This window comes from Sarcophilus harrisii, chromosome 2 (assembly GCF_902635505.1).
Source record: "Sarcophilus harrisii chromosome 2, mSarHar1.11, whole genome shotgun sequence".
In the NCBI taxonomy this organism is placed as follows: Eukaryota; Metazoa; Chordata; class Mammalia; order Dasyuromorphia; family Dasyuridae; genus Sarcophilus; species Sarcophilus harrisii.
Window position 1 is genome coordinate 355,059,002 of NC_045427.1, and position 18,029 is coordinate 355,077,030.

The window sequence follows — 18,029 nt, forward strand, 5'->3', positions numbered from 1 at the left end:
TAATTGTTTAATATCTGTTATTGTGAAAGTTGTAATTTTCTGGTTTTTTTTTCTGATTTTTTTTCATGGTGTGACTCAATATTGGCTTGACACAACTATGCTTTTTGGACTGACCCCTTCTGCTTCTAATGAACTTAAGGAAAGGATAATTAAATATGTTTCAAAAGCAAAACATGTTTTTAAATCTGATAGAAAAGTGTTTTTTGGTTTTTTTTTTTTTTTAATCATCCATTTGGGGCAGCTAGGTGGCGCAGTGGATAGAGCAATAGCCCTGAAATCAGGGGACTGAGTTCAAATTTGATCTTATACACTTAACACTTCCTGGCTGTGTGAACCTGGGGAGGTCACTTAACCCCAAGAGTCTCAGCAAAAAAAAAAAAAAAAAAAAAAAAAATCATCCATTTTATGCTTTTACTATAGTGGAGATATTCAAGAATTAAGATCAAATATATGCATAAAATTATATCATACATAGAGATTAGGATGTTGAATGTCAATGATAGTCTAATTGCTTGATTCATGAATTTTAAATCAGCTGCTTCTTTGCTTCCATGAAAATTTCTTTCAAAGCTTGTGTTGATTCTTTTTTATTACATATTTTCATTGAATTTTTTCCCTTGGGGTTGGGGGCATTGCAGCTGCTGAAATTGAAAGGTTCAGTGCCATGTTCCAGGAAAAGAAGCAGGAAGTACAAACTGCAATTCTAAGAGTGGATCAGCTCAGTCAACAGTTGGAGGATTTAAAGAAAGGGAAACTCAATGGATTTCAGTCATATAATGGCAGATTGAGTGGCCCTGCTGCAGTGGAATTGAAAAGATTATACCAAGAGCTTCAGGTAACCTGTTGGAGTTTTTCTATTTGTGTAGTGAGTGATGCTGAAGATGATGACTCCAGCACACTGGAGCTGAGCTAAGGGTGCTCACTTAGGAACAAATTCTCACAAGGTGGTTTGTTTAGAATAATGAATCTAATGGATTTTCTTGGGTTTGTTTGGGCCAGATCTATGATTTCTGAATGTAGAAACTCTCTTTATCTGAAACTCAAAGTCCTAGAGAGATTGGCTTGAGGCATTGATAAATGAAGTGATTGGCCCAGAATCAACTAGGTAGTATGTATTAGAGGTAGCAATTGAAACCAGATCTTCCAGATTCCCATGCTGACTGTATAAAATTCTACAGTGACTCTGATTTACTGTTTAGCAATATAAAAACATAAAAGCATATGGTACCAAAGTCTCCATGTAAAGTTTAATGTAACTATAGTCTAAGAAATCAGCCACTAAATTTGAATAAATCATGAGGAATGTTTTTTAAAAGCAATTATTTAAAATTAATTGCTTTACCATTTTGTTTTTCATAAAATGTATATCTTCATCATAGCTTGCAAATTGAGTTAAAATATTTAGCAAATAGTGTTGTTTTTGCATTTCTAGTGCTTTGCATGTAGTAGGTACTTAAGTGTTTGTTGAAATGAATTAAAATAATAGACATAGCAAAAGAAAGGAGCGGGAATCATGATATCTTTTGTTTGTTAGGAGAGGTGAGGGTTTTACTGTTGTATGTGACCATTGTGGAAAATTTTTGTCTTACATATAATGGAATTTGTATAATATTGTATTTTCTCCATAGAGAGTAAGAGGCAGTATGAAGCAGTTCAATGTTGTATATAAATGAGTAGATTGATTAGCAAAAAGAATTCTGTTATGATTGTTTCACATGATACAGACCCAATGGACAAGTCATTATGTAAAAATTACCAAAATATCTAGATCATTTTTCACGTGGCTTGTATTTTGAGTGCTTGTCTTGTGTTTTGTCAGCTATGTGAATACTCAAGAGATCTCTTCTTTGGGAATCTGTTGACTTCCAGTCACATAAATATGAAACAGATAACATATCAATTACTTCTATACATGTATATACCTAGACACTTAATGTAGGCATGAGATATACCAGAATTTAATAATCTTTAGTTTAAAAAAATTTCTCATGGAAATGAAGATTTAATAATCTTTTTAAATTAAAATTACAAAAATTGTAACCCCTCTCCCCCCATTTTTAAAATTTTTTTTTTAAGATTCGGAATCAGCTTAATCAGGAACAGAATTCGAAACTTCAGCAGCAGAAGGAACTTTTAAATAAACGTAATATGGAGGTTGCTATGATGGACAAACGAATCAATGAACTGCGTGAGCGTCTTTATGGAAAAAAAATTCAGGCACGTCAAAAAGAAAACATTCCTGTAAGATAAACTTTTACAAAAGGCCCATATCCAAATTACACTTTTTTTTTTTAAATTAAATTACCTCTTATTTTTATTCTCCAGTTAGTAAAAATTATTTCTAAGTGCTCATTTGTCTGTGGAGGCTTAAGGAACCTCAAAGCCATAAGAGTTCAAGTAGCAGAGCCTGGTAGTAAAGGTTATTAATGGTAATATAGCATCTGAAACCACTGGCTAAAGCACCTTGTATTTCTTTTTTCCTCTGACTTGGCATGTACTCTGGCCCTTCTCTGCCGTGGTTATTCTGTTCCAATATTCCCTTTGCTATTGATACATTTTTCTCCCTTGATATCTATCTTCTCTATCAGAAAAGAGAATGCTTCAAAGTGGTACTCATAAACACTACTTTACACTGAGGACAAAATCTTTTATTTTCATTTCCTCTTGTGTGGAGTAAGTGTAAAGAATTGCATGTAGCAGAGAATTAGTGGCACCCAGGTTACCAGTGTCCTTTCCCCTAGGAGAAGTATCCTTCAGCTTCCACCACTAGTAGTTGCTCTGCCACCAACTTACATATCCTCCCAGGTTAGTGGCTTGGCATTATATCTTTGGCTATGCAGGAAGTGCAGAATGAGGTTGACTGTGCTTTTGGAGGATACCAAGAAATATGAACAGTTTGAACAATGACATATTTAATACTTATTTCTTTGATAAAGGCTTACTATTAAGGATATTCTAGGCAAAAAAAATTACAGATTTTTCTTGTAGTTATAAAGATGCTGTCTGTGTTCTTAATCTTGGGAAAATCCAAAAGAAATAGCTGAGATATACAGAGCTTCTCTTCAGGTAACTTCTGTATGCTTTCAAATATAGGAACTCTTCACTGTGATGATGACTCTTGTTACTATAGGAAGAATATATGATTGTGGTAAGACAATTGATAAATACAATTGATGCTGAATCTTGGAGTGCTTCCAGAGTGAATAATCTATACAAATCCCATGGAAACAAATTTCATAATTCATAATTCAATATAAAATATAGATGATAACTTTTTTATGGTCAGGTGGGCATAATTGGATTTTGTAAATCTTCACTGATGTCTCCAAAGCTCTTTGTTGTTTTAAGTGTTAAATATGTTAAAGTCTCAAAACTAGTAGGCAGTTCCTTTGAAGGCAAAAGAACAGAATTTTGATGTTGTTAGTCCTCCTCTAGTTGAAAAGCTTGTTGTATTGATTCCAACATCTTTGTCCCAGTAGTTTCTAATGCTTGATGTGTCCTTGACATGAATACAGGATTTAAAGGAGAGAGGAAAGAAATCAGTGGTTTTCTTGATTCTGAAGATGTTAAGCTTAAATTTGAAAAGATCTGGCATTGGGCAATTACTTGCTTTTTAATTCTGGAATGAGAATTATAGCTGAATCAGAAAGACACAATTGTGCATCAGTACTTTTGTTTGAAGTTGACATTATTATATATTATATATCATTAGACAGAAAAATTATATTAAAGGGATAGATTCTGATGATGAAGAGGATTCGAGTAACTTATCAATTTATCATTACCATTTGGAATGCTACAACTTCAGGGGTTTTTTTGCTGCCAAACAAACTTTTATTCACTTTTCAAATACTTTTCATACATTTCAAATAGAAAATATTGTCCTTTTTGTCACTATAAATCACATGATGATCTAAACTTACTTTATGTAAAGGACATCATATATGCATTAGGTATTTATTTATTTTTGAAATAATGCAACATCTTTGCTTAGCAAAGCAAAAAGAGGCCTGATGACTTAGGACATTGTCTTAGACTTCAATGGCCCTCTTCTTCAACTCCTACCCACAGTTACTTGCTTTTTCCCTTGCCCTTCATCTTTGCTACTAAGATTTAGTTACAAATGTAGACTCAATCAGATATGTGAAATCTTTTTCAATAACGTCAACTAAAAAATTCCAACAGAAATTAAAAAATAAAAAATAGCTATGGTGGATAGGGGAGAGAATGGATGAGGGAAGAAAGGAAGAGAAATTAGGTTTGGTGGATTGGGTGAGTTAGTCTTAAAGATTGAAAAAGTTGAAATGGATAAGCTGCAGGACAGGACAAGTAATGTAGTTGCTGCTTTTCTGCATATTATTGTCAGGTGACCTTTGCCAATACTTAGTGATTTGCTTTATGTTTTGAGATATTTTCAAAACGTTTTCAGGAATCTTGATCCATTTTTTTTTTTTTTTTTTTTTTTTTAATTTAGCAAAAGGCTTCAACATCAATGGTAAATTTTCAAGAGTCTTCTTATTCTAGATGATTGCCTTTTTATCTTTTTGTGTGTTAATAATAGTGTTACTATGAAGAATTAGCCTGTGGACTTAAAATGCATGTTCTTACTGATTTTTTTCAGTTATCAAAAAATTTATATCATTATGATGACAGAAAAATGGTTCTCTTTTTTAAAGATTGCCTGTAGACGTAATGTTTGAAAGTAGTCATGTGACTCATGAGATATTATTTTATCCCATTATGTTGTTGCTTATAAATGTGGAGTATTTTGCAGTAAATTAGATCTCAGAAGAAAACCATAAATTTGTGATGGAAGATAGCTATTTATTTAGAGAATAAAGAAACGACTTTTATTATCATGACCAATATTCTATCACTGAGGGAATTTTTTTCTTTAAAAATCATACTTTTTTTTAAAAGCTCATTTTCAAAGGTTTGTTTCAAATCATAAGACTTCATATATACAAACAGCAACAAGAATATATATAAAAGCAAATTTTTAAAAAATAAACAAAACTTATTTATAAATTATTGAGCTTATAACAATATCCCTGTTGCTGATTTAGTTTTAAGAGACTTCTTTTTTTAAAGGGCTTTTCCCACTGTAATTACAGAAAGGAGGAATTTTATTTTGTTTCATCAGATTATATTCCCATGCAAATCACAATATGTTCTAATGATTACTACTTAATATTTCTAAATATACATGAATTTTTAAGTATAAAATGGCCATTATTACTATGGAAAGGTTTAGAAGTAGATTAACAGTCTATTATCAACCTAGTATTTTGAGTTCACACTGCTCATTCCTCTTTCCTTTTTTCATATAGTTAAATCGGGTTAATGGAACATCATCACCACAGTCATCCTTGAGTGCATCTGGAAGAATAGCAGCAGTGGGGCCTTATATACAAGTTCCTAGTGCTGGAAACTATTCTGTACCAGGTGACCCAGTAAAGCCACAGTCTCTTACTATTGCTTCAAATGCAGGTCATGGAAGATCTAAGTCTGGTAAGAGAATTGACTTACTAGGGAAAATCCTGAAACTGTTAAGAGGGTAATTATATATGTCTACAAATGGAGATTTTAAATGGCATCTTCATTATTCCTGATTCTGAGGTGTAGATTTCTTGTTTTTTGTTACATATTAGTTGTGGAGTAATGGATAGAATTCAGGAAGACCTAGGCTCAACTCCTGTTTCAGATGCTTACTAGCTGTGTGATTCAGGGCAAGTAACTTAACATCTCTGTGGCTCAGTTTCCTCACTTGTAAAATGAGATTGGGTTCAATGGCCTCTAAAGTCCCTCCTCATTATAACTATAGTCCTATTATTATTTTTTTTCCTTGTTTTTTTTTTTTTTTTTTTTCCTGTGGCTAATTATGCTTCTAGAGTAACATGCATATGGAATGTCTTCATCTGACATCTTGAACTAGATGATGAGTAAACATTTAAACTCGACATGTATAAAACCACAGTAGTTCTCCTTCCTCCTAAACCCTCCACCTTCTACATTTCCTATTCCTATGGATGGCAGCACCATTCTCCAGTCTGACAGATTCACATCTTGGACTCCATACTCTTCTTCTCCCTTGCCCTCCCTAGAGCACTTGCCAATGCCTGCCAATTTCATCTTTGAAAGATCTTTCAAAGGTGCCACTTCCTCTCCTGTGACACTGCCACCATTCTAATATAGGCCCTCATCACATCATATCTGGATTATTGTAATAGCTACTGATACATTTCCCTGCCACACTTGCTGTCACCCATCTTCCATTCTGCTATCAGTGATTTTCTTTTCTTTTTTCTTTTTTTAATTTTTTGCTGAGGCATTTGGGGTCAAGTGACTTGCCCAGGGTCACACAGCTAGGAAGTGTTAAGTGTCTGAGACCAGATTTGAACTCAGGTCCTCCTGACTTCAGGGCTGGTGCTCTATCCACTGCGCCACCTAATTCCCCAACAGGTTCCTATTTTCAAAACCGTGGAGTCATTCCAGACTCCTCCTTCACCCCCATATCCAGCGAACTACCCAAGGCTCACCAAAGATACCTCAGTAGCATCTCTTGTATGCTTCTCTCATCCTTCTCTCTCCCACCACAGATATCGCTCTGATTTAGGCCTTACTATCTCTTACCTACACCAGTGTACAGCATCCTATTTGATCTCTTTGCCTCAAGCTTCACACTCTTCCGGTCCATCCTTCTGACAGCTGTCAGAATTTATTACTCAGGTACAGGCTGACCATATCCTTCACTTACTCAAAAAATTCCTGGTGCTTGGGCAAAGATTAAAAACTAAAACTGTCTTTCTCTTCAATGAAAAACTGGGTAAATAAGCATTAAGAGAAGGTGAGTGTTTTTTATGTGATAGCAACTAATCAATCAATAATTTGATGTCTTCCTGACTCCCTCTTTATCAATATATCTCTTTTTTTTAAATGTTAAGCACTTCTAAGGTAAAATCTAATGGAAGCTGGTTCATTTCTTTTTCATGTCCTATATTATAATATTCCTTCCACAGAGGAAAAAGATAGACAAAGCCACTGAGCCACAACAATTCTTATTTTGCATTTCTGCTTTAGAAGTTAATCACAAGACTTAATCTTTCTGTTATGATTAATGTGAATTAGCTTTAGGTAATCTACGTAAAAATGATTGGAGTAGAATGACTCTGGAAAGTCCTGAATAAGTTTTTAACTAATTATGAATCCATGATGAAAAAAACCTTGGCAATTAGGGGTACTAGTTTTTGATTCCTGCTTTTTTTAACTCTTTTGTTACACAGATGGTCATAGTAAACACCAGGGGCCTAGTTCATGGACAGTGTCAGATCTTGATGTTGGACCTGACTACAGCTCTTCGCATCATTCTGCAAACTCTGCAATGCAGTTTGTAAACTGTATGTTAATCAGAGAATATTGGGAGAGGCTTATGATCATCTCTCATTTGTGCTAAATTAACAGTCATTTTTTTTCTTTCTAAACTGATAAAAGTCTTGTGCTTACTGAAACTTGACACGTTTTTTAGAAAAATAAGAGCAAACATATGAATGAAATTTAGTGAAATTAAATCATCAGATATCTTAGATTAAAAGCAAGCACATTGTGAGAGACAAGTAGGACTTCACTAATTGAACATGGATATTAAGATAGGACAGAGACTTGGTTAGAAAGTAGAATTTACTAAACTTGAAATTTGGGTTTTCATATAGCCTTAGGTATAACTGGTAACTGAAAAAATCATCTGTGAGGCTCATACATATAAATTACATGTTATTGGCCATGATTGTTTCAGTTCTTGAGTTTATGCTCCAAAGTATAGAATATAATTATTGATTAATACTTAACATCATTTCTAGCTTCATGAAGCTATCCAAGTGCAATAAGGTATTGTAAACAGCTAAATCATGGTTGCTTTTGAGGGAAATCCTTAAAAGAATGGACAGGTGTTAATATCATGCCATTATATAATTCTTTTCATTGTGCTGTGCACAATTTTTACTTGGTAGCTGGAACTGTTTTAATTTGATCATTTCAGAATTTGAATAATTACAGTTCTACTACAATAAAAGCAAACATTTATGAATTTCTTCACTAGGTACTGCAAAGAACATTTCTTAGTCTTTGGCATATAGCAGGCAATGGTATGTATAATTAAACTGTGGATTTTTATCATTTACTTAGCAACTATTTAGAGAATCTGTTATGTTCAGAGCACTATGCTAGGTCGGTTAAAAGTAGAAAGATTCAATAAGATAATATCCCTGAATTTATGGAATTCCTCTAACATGTAAATATATAACATTTCAGATATGAATTTCAAAATCAAATGCTTTGTGAAATTTCAGGGGCATTGTTGTTACCAACTATGAACATTATGCTGAAAGGAAGTATAGGCAACAAATGAATATTAATATTTAACTTTTATGCTGCAAATACCATAGCAATTCAGTTCATAAAATATAAGTTAATTGAATTATATGAAAATATAGAGAATAATAGAATTATAATAGATGTTAATGTTATTTTCTCATATTTGGATAAATCTAACAGAAAGAGAAAATAGAGAATTGAATAAATTGCTAGAGAAACTAAAGCTTATGGTATCTTCTAAATAAGAACACACCTTTAAGTTATTTCATGGAATTTTTACAAAAATTGACTATGTACTGAAATATTACAAATAAACTATAAAAAGGCAGAAATTGTGAACAATTCCTTTACAGGTCTCAGTCCAATAAAAATTTGATTCAGAGTACAAAACAAGACACAGACGCAAATGAAGACTTAAATGAAATCCTAAAAAAAAAAAAATAGCCAACAAAACTCAATAAGCACAAAAGAGGAGATACTAAAAATAGAAATCAAATTAGAAACCAAAAAGACTATTGAAATTATAGAAATAAAACTGTTTGTTCTTTGAAAATTGGATAAATCCCTTAGCCAACCTGATTAATAAAAATAGAAAACTTTATCCAAAATAGTAGAAGAACAGATGAAATCACAAAACAAAGGGAAAAATTTATCTGCCTACTGAAGCAGTTATATGCTAACAAAATTAAGACAACAAAAGAGGATTATCTTCAAAAATGATAAAATACTCATGCTAACAGAAGTCTAAATAGAGATCTTAATTCAATCTCAGAAAAAGAAAATAAAACTAATTATAAAGAAAGTATCAATTTATAAAAAAAACTTTGGGTTTTGATAAATTCAAAGAGAATTCTTATCAAATTTTTAAGGACCCATTAATTACAATGCTACACAGATTATTCTCAAAAACTACAAAAGAAAGTACAAGTATTCTATCAGACTTCTTTTAAAAAATAAATGTAATTCTAGTACTGAAGCCAAACAAGGTAAGTGTAAAAGAGAATTATGTATCAATATCATTAATGATCAATTAAATATTTTAAAGCCTAAGCTTGTCAAATATATTATAGTAGTTCCTTCAAGAAATAATTCATTGTACCAAGTTGAATTTATAACAGGGATGTAAACATGAGGAAATAATATAATCTTATTAAAAACAAAAAGTCCCAAACCACCTGATTATTTTGATACAAAAATAAAAAAAGGTCCTTGACAAAATATAAAATTTTTTAAAAATAATAACTTTATGACATAAATATTATAAAGAAACTTTTTTCCCCCCAATATCACAAACTATCTATTGAAAACCACAGTGCATTTGATAAATTAGAAAACAAAAATTATTTAGGTAAGAACTCCCTTTGATAGTAGAGAAAACTGTAAAATAGTCTAGCAGAAATTAGGCTTAGATTAGAACTTTTATACAATATTATATATTACAATTCTAAATGGAAATGTGCTCTTCATATTGAAGGACATGCCATTATACAATTGGAAGAGACATAGGTCATATCTTTTCACACCTTTTGAAAGGAGGTGAGTTTTTATTTTTAACCAAAGTGTAGAGGCATTTACAGAAGATAAGATAGCTGATTGCATGAAATAGAAAAGCTTTTGTATAATATACTTGGTATGAGATAGGAATTAGTCAAATGGAAAACAATCTTTGTACCAAATTTCTCAAATATGAATTTATTATTCAAGTTATGTTGACAACTAAGAGATCTACATAAGACTGAAAGCCATTCCACCAATAGACATATTCAAAGGATACTTAACAGAAAGCTCTCAAAAGAATTGTAATCGACTAATAAATGTATAAAAATGTTCTAAATTATTGAGAGAATAGATATATAAATCGGAACATCCCTGAACTTTTACCTCAAATAACCATCTTTTTAACACCAGTGTCCTTCTAGTGATTCTCTCTGTGTGAATCATGGGACATCATAGTGTCAGAAGAATCAACATCATAACTTTCCAAATAATGAAAAGTTGTATGATGGATATACATAGGTCACATGTTACCAGTGATGACTTGCATTTAAAAACTGTTTTGAAAAGAAAAAATTATTATTGAAAAAGCTAGTGCGCTGGTTATGTAGTGAGAATGAGGGACAGCCTGGATATTATGCTGATCTCTTATCACATATTAAAAGACCTGGAGCAAAGTCTCCCATTCATTTCATAGTAGATGCTTTCTGAAAGATTTCAATGAGGATAAAGACAGCAGCCTCATAGGATGAGAAAACATGGATGGATTGCATTCTATAATGTTGAAATAAGCTTCAATATGGATATTTAAGTCCTTTTAAATATCAAAGGTGAAGACATATGAAACACTCATCTTTCTTTTTTTTATCAACTGTTATCAAACTGCTTTTTTAAAACGCAAACTTTGTAAAAATGTTACTGCTTGGTGAATAAATTGTTTTTATGATCCTAGATTAAGGATCATTAAGAAAAAAAAAAAGCATGTATAAAAAGACTGTCCATCCTCTTTCATGATGTGTTTTACACAAAAGCTTTTCTAAATTAGACAAGTAGAATGAGAGCCCTCATTTTACAAATCTTGAGAAACTAGCCCCTTCTCCACAACTACCTGTACTTCAAAACTTAATTTATTAACAACTTTCACTAACTCTACCTCAAAAAAAAAAAAAAAAAAAATTTAAAAACCATCTGAAGACTCCCCTCCTCCCCCCCCCCCCCCCCCCCCCCCTCTCTCTCACACACACATACACATCATGTCTTAGTTCTGAACAGCATTAGTTTCACACATATTGTATTGTATACTTAGGAAATGATTTACAATTACCTGTTGCTTTAAGGTTTATATCTAACCTGAGATTCACTTTAATAGGTGACTTAGAAGCATGGCCATCAAATACTTAAAATGACAACTCCATTAAACTTTGAGGCTATTTGAGAATTTTTGGCAGTATCATAATGACTTTTATCATAGTTTGGAAAATTCCCTCTTTTTTATAGTGATTTTTTTTTTTTTTTAAGTAAATTATCTGAAAATTGGTGACTTAAGAATTCTCTAATTACTACTGTTAAATCATGTCATTCTTTTAAGTGGTGATTGCTTTAAATATGAATTGATCTTTTATTGGTTTTTAGTTTTTTGCAATTAGTAATTATTTCAGCATACATTTTCAGCAGATGAATCATAAATCCCATTTGCAAATTTGGAACGGTTTTTCTTACATGTTAATGTGTTTTTAACTTATTCTTTGGGGGCGGGGGATCAGAGGAAGGGAAATTGAAATGAAAGGTGGGGAAGTGAAAGATTTCTTAAGATACTTGAGGTAAGTGAGAATTTTATAGTCAAGTTATCAAGTACTTTATAATGTACTTTATGAAGTACTCTTAATGAAATAACCTTTTTAGTCTCTTTCTGTGATGCCCTGAAAATTTTAGTGCTAAAAAAACAATCCTAACTTTGCACTTGTATTTATCTGTTAACACTTCAATAACTGTGCTATTATCATCAGTCTTTTTTTTTTTTGATCATTTAAACTGAAGTTCATATAGCACATTTTTTTTTCCAACATTTAATTAAGAAAATGAGTAGCATGATATGCCTAATTGGGAAGCAGTATTGCTTTTGTACTAAATCAGACACTGAGATCGATGACTGTGCTTTGGATTTCTGGCCTTGGGTTATTCCTATTTTGGACTAAAATAATTATTTTTAATTAATTGAATTATTTCCTTATTAAGAACAATACCCAAGACTAATCTTAAACATTTTTTTTAAGCTAATGATGGAAACTGGTCAGCATCAAAACAAAACTCAAACTCTTCAGTAAAACCAGTTCAAACAGCTAATGTGGAATGGAAGGAATCAAGCATGGATGGGGCTTTCAAGCAAGTAACAATATCAAGCCAACCTCTCCCCTTATCAGCAGTAGCAAGCACTGAAAAGCTGGTATGCTGGTTTTCATTTTTACATGCTGGGCTAATAATCTAGTAACATGTTTTAATTGATCTTTTTTTCCTGTTGGAAAAAAAAAATTTCCCTGGAATTGTCTGTATATTAGAATGTTTATTTCTATATTCTTTCATGGCACCAAAAACTATTTTGTTTGGGGATGATTGATAAATCATGTTTCACTAGTTCTGTAGTTTTCATTGTCAGAGTATTTCTCCAGTAGACTTGTCTTATTTCTTAAAATAAATAGCTCTTTATGAAGAGGCAGTGGGGTGTAGTGGAGAGGCCACTGACCTGATGTAAGGTTAATTCTAGTTTTGGCATTCACATTCAACAGACACAGACTCAAAGGGGTGAGTACAAATTTATTCCTGCTCAGAACCTTGATTCAAATAAGACATAAAGGAAGAAGAAACATGCCATAAAAGTAATTCACAATCAACAAATGCAGTGATCACTGTAACAATAAAGACAACATAAAAAACAAACAAATAAACAACATTTAGCATCCCCACCTAGTAGTTAAGCACCAGGACCTGAGTTTCTTGGCTCTGTAATCCTGAGTCACAGCCTTCAGGTAGAAGGTCCCAGGCAAGGTGTCCCTTCCTGGTGGAGATTCCAAAGTGTCCACTCCACTACTAAATTTTTATAGGCTGAGAACAAAGAAGGCACCATGCTAGGTATTCTTGTTTGTTATGTGACAAAGCTACTTGAGATAAAGCCGCCTTTCCAGGTACAGAGTGTTCCATCTCAAGAGACCCACCAAGGAGAATATTTGTCCATTCCTTTAGGATGACTGAGTTTACTCAGGTAACTGGCCAAGTTTCCAGAACAAACACAGGCCAGCAATAAAGGAAGCTCATTAATCAATGAATTTCTTTTCCCTTTTATTAAGTCATAATGCCAGTATGGTAGACCACTGTTTAGTAGTCAGTGATCCCCTAATAACTTCAGTTAATGAATTGTCAAAACAACACTGTATTCAATCTATTCCCTTTTCACCAACAATATTAGGTCTATACTATAGAATCCCTTTATTTTTGACTTACATATGTACTATTAGTATTTCTGGGTAATAAACAGACTTGTATTGTTTAAAATCTTGGTTTTCTAATCTTTTTACTTGTGATAGGTGGAAAAAAATGCTTAATTTTTAAACACAATTTCATCCTCTCCCTTTCTCTTTGAAATCTAAATTTAGGGCATTGATATTGGAAAAGCATCACCCTCTATTCCGGGTACAAGTAAACAGTTGCCTCCGAACTATGGAACCTATCCAAGCCCTGTTCCTTTGGGGCCAGGCTCCACAAATTCTTTGGAACGGAGAAAAGATGGCAGCCTCCCCAGATCTGGCACAGGCGTAACGAATTGGCAGAAACCTGCTCCTCTACCCTCTTCAAGCAACATACACCAGCCTAGTTCTTCACAACAGATTCAGCAGAGGATTTCTGTACCTCCAAGTCCTACATATCAGCCAACTGGTCCTCCATTATTTCCATCTGGAGATGGCAGGCCTGATCTCCCATTGACTGTGGCTATTAGACCATTCTTGGCTGACAAAGGATCAAGGCCTCAGTCTCCCAGAAAAGGACCTCAGACAGTGAACTCAAGTTCCATTTATTCCATGTACCTTCAGCAAGCTACACCTCCTAAGAATTATCAACAGGCTGTGTATAATACTCTAAATAAGTCCGTTAAAGCAGGTAGATTGTATTCATATTATTTTTCCCTTGGTAGAAAAAAAATAGTTCTTAAATTTTTACAGTCAACATCCCCATCTTAATATTTTGTCGTGTCATATGATATTAAATGTTTAATAATTCTAAATTTAAAATTTTTAAAAATGTTAAATGAGTGAGGTAGGTGAATTGGGAAGAAAGTACATTTAAAGCAGTCTTGCAAATTGATAATGAACAAATATACCTCATTATCTGATTTCTAGTCCATATCAAGTCAGATGGACAGAGAGCATAGCTCCTGGAAAAGTGGGATTTAGAAACTTTCATCTTACTGTGAAGAAGTTCTAATATTTCAGCAGGAGTTTCCATCTTTGCATTTTTGAATGCTGAGACGTTTTTGTATTTCACTGCTACAGTGGCAGAGACTACTAGGATCAGTTCCCCAAGCAGAAGGTAATAGGGCCAGAGAGTTCTTCTTTCTTTATTGGTGTGGGAGAGGCTTCCACCAGGGAGGAGAGGAGGCAAAAGAAGCTTTCTAAGACGAGAGCCACTTCTTGGATCAGTCGATGAAGAAGGCATTGACTTGGATTTGGTTTACTTTATCTACCCAGTGGAAAACTGTATATTGAATTTCTAGTGCTTTAGGGATAAAAATGACATGTAAGGGCATCCAGAAGGAAAATTGACAATCTCTGTAGTTGAGCCAAAAGTCATATTCTTATTTGATAACACAAGTCCATGGTATGAGAGGTCCAGTGTAGGACCTGATAAGATATTCTAAAATGACTCTGGCTGGGAGTGGAGATAAGGTTTCTGGACTCTGAGGCTGAGGAAACAGATTTAGTTATTTACTGGGTAACCAGAATAGCTGTTCCAGCTCAGGAATCTAGGGTATCACTGGGAACCAGAGTTTTCACAGGGCATCCTGGAAACCCAGGTATGTCAACAGGGTGATTCTTCTATTGACTCTTAAATGAATAGAGCCCACAGGTTTTTTGTGGCATTTTTCTGAGGGAGGAGTTCTGGCACAGGCTAGGATTTTCAGAAGCAGCTGTTATAGGTTTATTTTATTTTATTTTTTTCCTTTTTAGATCCCCTTCATGCATTAAAATCGAATTTTAGTGGGTTTTTTTTGGGGGGGGCAGGTTAAGCGTTTTTTGCAAGGCAATTAGGGTTAAGTGACTTACTCAGGGTCACACTGCTAGAAATTATTGGCTGTCTGAGGTTAGATTTGAACTCAGGTACTTCTGACTCTAGGGCAGGCACTCTATTCCCTGTGCCATCTAGTTGCCCCCCAAATCGGATTTTGCTTACATTCAGCTTTCCCCAAACACATCTATTATGTGATACAGTAATTGAGCTCTTTTTTCTCTCTCTTTTTTCTCTTTTTCTCTCTCTTTTTTCTCTTTTTCTCTCTCTTTTTTCTCTTTTTCTCTCTCTCACTTTGTGATCTTCTTGGTATAGGGTTCTCCAGTGAGGAAACTGCTTTAATTATTACAAGCTGGCACTTACCCTGCAACTTTTAGACTTAAAGAGCTTCTTTGACACTGAGAAATTGTCCCTAGATACTTTTAATTTTTTTTTAACCTGTAAGTGTGATTTTGTTGGTATAGAGTAGAACTTCTCCTGGCAATAGCATGTCTGCATCTTTATAGTCCCTGAGAAGTGAGTATTTCTCCTCTTTAGTAGTGACTACATATGGTGTATACATGATGGGTACGGTGTCACTTGAAATGCCCTTCACCTTGCTTCTTGTTTCCTTCAGTTTATGGGAAGCCTGTCTTGCCATCTGGCTCCACTTCTCCTTCACCGTTGCCATTTCTTTATGGGCCTTTGTCTTCAAACACATCACAGCCACAGCCTCCTTCTGAACTTACTGAGAAAGATCAGGAACAAGAAAATGTCCCACCATCTGGCGAAAACAGTAATGTGGAAAACATCCCTCGGCCCCTTAGTCCCACCAAACTCACCCCTATTGTCCATTCACCTCTTCGATACCAGAGTGATGCGGATCTGGAAGCTCTGAGAAGGAAACTGGCTAATGCCCCTAGACCCTTAAAAAAACGCAGTTCCATCACAGAGCCAGAAGGTCCTAGTGGACCAAATATCCAGAAATTGCTGTATCAGCGCTTTAACACCCTCGCTGGTGGGATGGAAAGTGCACCTTTTTATCAACCGAGCAACTCACAAGACTTCATAGGCACCTTGGCAGATGTTGATAATGGGAATACAAATACCAATGGAAATCTAGAAGAACCTGTTCCTGCACAGCCTACAGCTCCTCCCCCTGAAGAACCTCCGCCATCATCAGATGCCAATGATAACGAATTGCCATCCCCTGAAACTGAGGAACTGATTAGCACTGAAACTATCAACCAGGGCCCCGAGACTGAGGAAGATAACAACAACAACGTGACAGTGTTCCCAGCAGGTGAACAGGAGCCACGCCCCACTGGGGAGGCCAGCTCTCCCAGAGAAGAAGAGGCTCCTCCTCCCCTGGTACCTCCCCCAGCTGGTCTTCTGGTCCCTGTGACAACGATGGTGAGTGACCTGCAAGGGTGGTCTTCGAGAGAGCCCTGGCCTCTCGGGTCCCATGGGACACATCCTGCTCCTGGGAAAGACACATTTCAACCAGGAAGTTCAGTTCCATTCACCAAATGGTTATTAAAGGCCATATGCAAGATACTAGCAGGACTAAGACAGTAGAGAGACAGACCCTGCCCCCAAGGAGCTTAAATTTTGCTGAGGGATTCAGCGTGTACATATGTAAGTAGGTGGTGATTGGAAGAAGTAAATATAATTAGTATCTGGGGAAGAATGACATGACAGCTGCCATGATGTAGGTTGATAAGGATTCTGAGAGGGAGAAATGAAGTCATTTGAGCCATGGGGAATGGCTAGGACCAATTAACATGTACATGGAAGATGGAAAGTCAAGTTCTACTTTGGCAGGAATGTAGGGTGTGATGTGAGAAATTTGGAAAAGCAGATTTGAGCCAGATTGTGGAGGGTCTTAGATGCTAAGCCAAAAAGTTTATATTTTATCCTAAAGGCACTGAAACCACTTGAGATTTTTGAGGAGCATGTGCAGGAAGGATGGAGAGTAGTTTGACACAGTTTGAACTTTTTCCAGTAGCCACCCACTTTCTTTACAGCAATGTGGCATTGGTGACTTTGAGGATGGCCTTAAGAGAGGAAAAGATTGGACATAAGAAAACTTTGCAAAGTTCCAGCATGAGGTCTTTATCAGGATGGGACAAGTAAAGAATAACTAAGGTTTTAAACCTCATTTATTGGAAGTGTGCCCTTAATGGAAACTGGGAAGTTTTGGGAAAAAGACAGGCTGAGATGAGATATAGAATTTATTTTATTTTGGATATGTTGTATTTAAGATACTTGTGGGAAAACTTGAGGATATTTGAAGATACTTGGCAAAGAGCTCCTTGGTAAGAGGACAGAGAGAAAGAGAGAATGAGTCCAGGGGTGGTCTGCTAAAGAAAATAGAAGAGGGATTGGATCAAGCATGAGGTCAGCAAATTGCTTTCCAGTTCTACATCTTTTCTCAAAAGAAGGGGCAGCTTCATGATGCATAAGGGACTTTCTGATTTTAAAATTCTAAAACTTATTCTTGGTGGTCTTCAGTTCTTCAGTACTGGTGTTCAGTAAGCCATCTATTTATTAAAAATACATACACTCATTTATTAATGACCCTTTCAGCTTTAAATCCCTTAATTTAAAATTTACTAATTGTCACATAGAGATTTTAAAAACAGGGACTTTTGGGGTCCAAGGAGATTGAAATCAGAGCCTTTGCTGGTCAATCGGTATGAGTTTGAGGGAATTGTGGGAAAGTTGTCTGCAGCTCAAGCAGAGAGAGGAGAAAAGTATGCCAAGTACAGGAGTGGGGACAACAAAGGGATTGAAGTCAAAACGTCTGGGGCAGTTTTGTTAGAATCCTCCAGTTTGGCTACAAGATGGAATATCTACTAGGGAATGAATCAGGAATAGGAAAAGAAAGACTGGGTAGAGTTATGTAGAGA

The 18,029-nt window shown here is 34.8% G+C and overlaps 1 protein-coding gene across 5 annotated transcripts in view; it reads left to right on the top strand.

The window, feature by feature from the left end:
• Nucleotides 1-18,029, top strand: part of PPP1R13B (protein phosphatase 1 regulatory subunit 13B) — a 120,081-nt gene that overhangs the window by 95,830 nt on the left and 6,222 nt on the right. For 3 of the 5 annotated variants that reach the window (XM_031953156.1, XM_031953155.1, XM_031953159.1), the window contains 7 exons: nt 639-835; nt 2,077-2,241; nt 5,331-5,511; nt 7,284-7,397; nt 12,138-12,307; nt 13,512-14,013; nt 15,755-16,530. In XM_031953156.1, coding sequence (XP_031809016.1) covers nt 639-835; nt 2,077-2,241; nt 5,331-5,511; nt 7,284-7,397; nt 12,138-12,307; nt 13,512-14,013; nt 15,755-16,530 — 2,105 coding nt within the window. The remainder of the gene's footprint in view (nt 1-638; nt 836-2,076; nt 2,242-5,330; nt 5,512-7,283; nt 7,398-12,137; nt 12,308-13,511; nt 14,014-15,754; nt 16,531-18,029) is intronic. The other 2 variants (XM_031953158.1, XM_031953157.1) reach the window with 2 other exon arrangements.